This window comes from Mesoplodon densirostris, chromosome 7 (assembly GCF_025265405.1).
Source record: "Mesoplodon densirostris isolate mMesDen1 chromosome 7, mMesDen1 primary haplotype, whole genome shotgun sequence".
NCBI classification, from domain to species: domain Eukaryota; kingdom Metazoa; phylum Chordata; class Mammalia; order Artiodactyla; family Ziphiidae; genus Mesoplodon; species Mesoplodon densirostris.
Genome location: NC_082667.1, coordinates 13,309,337 through 13,314,791, shown reverse-complemented (window position 1 = coordinate 13,314,791; position 5,455 = coordinate 13,309,337). Strand labels below are relative to the sequence as shown.

Sequence of the window (5,455 nt, the reverse complement as noted above, 5' to 3'; positions counted from 1 at the left end):
AGGACAAATTAGTTCAATCCCATACATATTATATCTCTGAAAAGCAAACACGAATTCATATTTTTCACATTAGTAAGGTAACAAATTATTGAGATGCCAGTAGCATGATTTGGTTATATCAACAAAGCATGTCTACAAAGAAGAATTCAGAGAGAAGCAGAGGGTAAACAATTTATTGCCACACAGCCAAATTTGAAGTGTCGTTATGCAGAATTTCTGTTTCTAATCTTTACTTAGGTGTTCTGTAACTCATAAAGAATCAAGTTAAGTTTGCTGAAAGGTAAAATATCTAAAATTATAAGCACATAGATATTTAACAAAAGGTCTCCAAAGGCCCTAAATACATAGTTTCTTATCCGCAAGACACCCTGTGGATTTCCTGATATCAGAAAATCCAGCATAAAGCAATAAGCTCAGGTATGAATAAATATGATAAATCTATAGTAATGTAGAAAAAACAAACTAAACATTCATATCTGATTATACAATGGCAGAATTAAACAGGAGAACAGAAAATGAGTTCAAATCAAGCAGCTAATGCTTTACATTAAGGTAACAATTTTCTCAACGCCATCAGGACTTCCTTATTTCTCAGGGTGTATATCAGGGGGTTAAACATTGGGGTGACAATGGTATAGAAAAGAGAGAAAAACTTGTCTGTTCTGGAGGAATTTTTGGATTTAGGTCGTAAATATGTAATGATTCCAGATCCAAAAAATAAAGTCACAACCATGACATGAGAGGAACAGGTGGAGAAGGCCTTTGCTCTTCCTATTGCCAGTGGCAACTTCAGGAGGGTGGAGGTGATTTTAATGTAGGAGTCAAGAATCAACAGAAAAGGGATCATGACAAACAGCACAGCAACTGTAAAGACCATCATCTCATTCAGAAAAGTGTCCCCACAGGCCAGCTTTAGTATTGGGGGGATGTCACAGAAGTAGTGATTGATTTGGTTGGATCTACAAAAGGGCAGAGAGAAAATCTGGCATTTTTGCCCTATCTCAACTGGAACTCCAGTGATCCAGCAGGCAGCCACCAGCTGGACACATACTTTGTGGTTCATGACTAGAGGATAGTGCAGAGGGTTACAGATGGCCACGTAGTGGTCATAGGCCATCACTGTAAGAAGCAGGCACTCTATGTTTCCAAATATAAGGACACAACTCATTTGTGTTGCACAAGCAGACAAAGAAATGTGCCTTTTCTGAGTCCAAAGGTTTATGAGCATTCTAGGAAGAGTGACAGACACATAACAGATTTCCAAAAAGGAAAAATTACTGAGGAAAAAATACATGGCAGTCTGGAGAGTCTGGTCAGTCCTGGTTATGAGAATGATGATGCCATTTCCCATCAGAGTTACCACATAGATAAACAGAAACATCACAAAAAGAAACATCTGGAGATTGGGAATATCAGAAAATCCCAAAAGAACAAATTCCATCACTGAAGTGAAATTCACATCCACTAGGTCTTTTTGGGGTTCCATCTGTGAAAATAGTTACAATTAGACATTTCTGTTTTGGGGCTTGTTTTGTAATTCTATTAGTTAAAGGGATTTGGGGGAATTAGTACGTAAGATTTCTATTCTCTACTAATGTTTAGCATTTTATGTACTGGACTCAACACAGCTGAAGTTTAATGGAGAAGATGTACGCTAAATTCTAAATATAAAAACATAATATCTAATTCTAGGTTTAACTTTATTGATTTTTTTTTTTTTTTGCGGTACGCGTGCCTCTCACTGTTGTGGCCTCTCCCGTTGCGGAGCACAGGCTCCAGACGCGCAGGCTCAGTGGCCATGGCTCACGGGCCCAGCCGCTCTGTGGCATGTAGGGTCTTCCTGGACCGGGGCACGAACCCGTGTCCCCTGCAACGGCAGGCGGAGTCTCAACCACTGCGCCACCAGGGAAGCCCTGTAGGTTTGACTTTAAATGAAAGTGATGTGTTTGAGAATTATGTGTTTTCATTTTTGATCTGCTTGTGTGCAGAACAAAATCAATCCATTTTACTCCTCATATTAACAAACAGAATTCTGAGGCAGAAACGTTTGCATCCCACTTTCTCAGTGGTAGGGCACCGCCAAACTTTGTAATGTATTTTTCAGGAATTTCTCAACTCTTCCATTAGACCTTTCCCAAGAATAAGGCATGCCTTCCCTTCCATATCATGCAGCTATAATTCTTAACTATTTGTGCATACACTTTATTTGAGACCATTCTGATTGCAATTATCTATCAAAATAAACATCATGGCCATCAGGCATTATAAAGTAAGAACTTTTATTTATCTTATGTAAACTTGAAACTTAGGTTTGACAATGTTTTTTTACCTATTGGTTGTTTAATTAATAATGACAAACTTGAAGGAAATACATTGATGATATGATTTCTGAAACTCTGCCAAGTAAATCTGTTCTTAAATGTCCTGCTATGTGCCATCGGTCATTTGCATTTAAAAATTATTATTTTAATAATGTATCTAAATTGAAACACATGAAAATCAAAATTGAAAACTATAAATTATTTAAAATATGGTTAATAGACAGTTGTCAAAAATATCAAAAGCAGAGAATATATATTTTAGCTAGAGGGCATGTAAGCAAGTACAGTTTAGTCTGTAATTAATGAGACATACAGAGACTCAACTTTCTCCTGTATTGAGATATACTTGGAAACTATTGGAATTTAAAAAGAAAGGTGATTAGCATATTATAGCTTTAAATAATATCTGGGAAAACGGAAAACAAAAATCATTCTAACCAAGCTACACTTGTGCTAGTAAACTGCTTGCAATAACATATTATTGAATTGTGTTGATGTTCTCATGCTATATTATAGATGAAGAAACTAAGGTTCAAAGGTTTACATGACTAAACTAAAAAAAAAAAAAAATGTTTGCTTTGACTCCCAGGATTCATGAGCATTGTGAGAAAGGTAACAAGTCCATAGTGATTTCCAAGAGGGAAAAATTGCCAAGGAAAGAATACATGGGGATCTGTGGGTCAAGACCCACTTTTGTCATTAGAATTATGGTGCTATTGCCCATCAGCATAATGATACATGTGACTAAGGACAATCCAAATAGAAACCACTGGAAATGGGGAACATCAACAAAGTCCAAGAGAAGAAATTCCATCAATCTAGTTAGATTTTCTTCTGGTGTTTTTGTTGTTGTTGCTGTTGTTTTCTTTTTTCTTTCTTTCTTTTTTTTTTTTTGGTGCTTTATCTGTTGAAAGAGGAAATTTAGCCTGTGCTTTCACTTTTCCTTCCCTGACATTTCTTGTTCTTCAGTTTGTCTCAGGATGACTAGACTGGCTTTCATGATCACCGCAATTGTTTCTGATTTAAGAATGTTACTATATATGTATTTCCCACTTTCCAGTTTTGACCCCATAGGTTATCACTGTAAAAGCTCCACTGAAATTTCCTTCAGAGCCATTCCATATACTTTCTGAATACAGCCCAGGATAAACAATTTTCTCCCTACTCAGCACAGTCACTAGAACATCATTGACAAATGTGAAGAAGACCCAGAGTTTTGCCTTATCATCATACATTTAATTAATTTCACTTCTAGACAATCCTATCATACTTCTCTATACATTTCCCACTCAGTATCTCTATATCATAAAGTATCTTTTCTCACACGTTTTCAACTACCTATTTGAATCCTTCATTCCCCTCTCATCACTTGATCTTGAGCATACGTGTTACTATTTTTCAGTTCATACTATTAGACAGTTAAAATATTGTTAGCATGGTTATTGTCCTCTTGAGAATTAAATATCTTTTGATAGGGTAATAAGTGGAAAGCATAATTTTTATTCAGAAAAATTAACATGAGAACATAGACACAGATAGAAACACTAAAAGTGTTTAAACCTGGGAAAATAAGGACAGCATGGAAGGTGTTCATTACCTTTGTGTGTATGTGGACAGAGGGACAAAAATGTTGGCTATTTCGTATTACCCTGTGTGCTGTGTGCACCATCACTACATTTGTTGATCCTCAAAAAAAAAATTCTTTATTAACCATTTCTAACCTCACTTGTCTTTAGAGATAAGGATATTGAGACTCACTGAAGGTGGATAATTTGACCAATTGCACATAGTTTTGTGATTGGAAGCCAGTGCTTTTTTCCCCTTAGTTTCAAGTTCTATTTCCTTGATAGTTTATTCATGTGATATTAAGCAATTAGAGTTACTTGCTCATTTGTGAGCATTGAATGAGATAATATTGATAAAATTATGACCTATCAAATTTAAACTGATTATTTATTAGTTAGGTTATATAATTATAACTACAATTATATTACATTCTTTGTACTCTCCAGGTTTATAGCACATAACCTAGCAAAACTGTATGTAATAGGATTATTGGGTCACATGTTGGTATTCATTATTTTCCATTCCTCCCTTTCATCAGAGCCAGGTCTAGAGTTAGGAGAGTGAAGAACTTAGGAAAATTTCAGAGGCTCTCAGTCCTACTCAGGGCTGATCCTGCACTTGCACGGCTTTTCACATGGGTCTTCCCTTCCATATTTCACCCTGGGCATCTCTTGTCTCACCACTTGCCCCAGCCTGTCTTTATCTCTGCATCCTGGTGGGAATGCACATTGTCCACCAAATTTAGCATAGGTAGAGAATCATGAGTAAGGAGCACAGTCCTCCCTGGATGGACTGACTTGAATTATCATCTGCTAGTTGTGTGAGTTCCTGCAAGGTACACAATCTCTCAGGACCACAGTCCTCGCAGCTAAAAGTGAGCCAGCTGTTGTTCCAACACCCGGATTGTTCTGTGAACTAAATCATTTAATGTATGTGAAACAACTTGTAGAAACTCTGGCACTTATAAAGGTCTATATAAGTGCTAGTTATTATTATTACAATGAAAAACTAAGTTTTATTCTTCTGAATTTTAATCAGAGTTCCACACAACTTGAAACAATACTCTGTAATTAGCTTTTCTTTGTATCATGTGATTACTAGGGAATGGAGTGTGATTTAATGCAATCATCAAGTGTTATGAAATTCCCAAACAATTCAACTCTCAAGTTGCAAATTCTCCATGAATTTTTTGACAAAAATTTTTTTGTAATATTATCTTTACTCTGAAATCTAATACCTATAGTATGCATCACCATTAAGGCTTTAGTGTTGCAATTTGGCCAATTCATTTTGTTCACTTTTTTTTTTAACCGGCACTAAGTTATTTGGGGGGTAAGGGCAGTGACTATTTGGGATCAATATAGCCCCCAAAAAATTACGGTACACTCAATATGGTACTTAGTATTTGATGCTTTGATGAACTAAAGCAGTAGACGGTGTTTAAATGAAATCATCACTCTTAAAAGGGAGAAAAGAATTAATACATGAGAGAATTAAAAAATCCAATCTTTATGTATCACTTTTAAGAATGGCTACATTTAATTTAAATAATTTTGTTCTTATTACAT

General features: G+C 35.8%; 1 protein-coding gene across 1 annotated transcript; it reads right to left on the bottom strand.

Annotated features, from left to right (window-relative positions):
- Positions 1–547: 547 nt before the first annotated feature.
- LOC132493939 (olfactory receptor 10AG1-like) lies at positions 548–1,486 on the bottom strand. The gene has a single exon (XM_060104879.1). The coding sequence runs from the start codon at positions 1,484–1,486 to the stop codon at positions 548–550; it is 939 nt and encodes a 312-aa protein (XP_059960862.1).
- Positions 1,487–5,455: the final 3,969 nt, after the last annotated feature.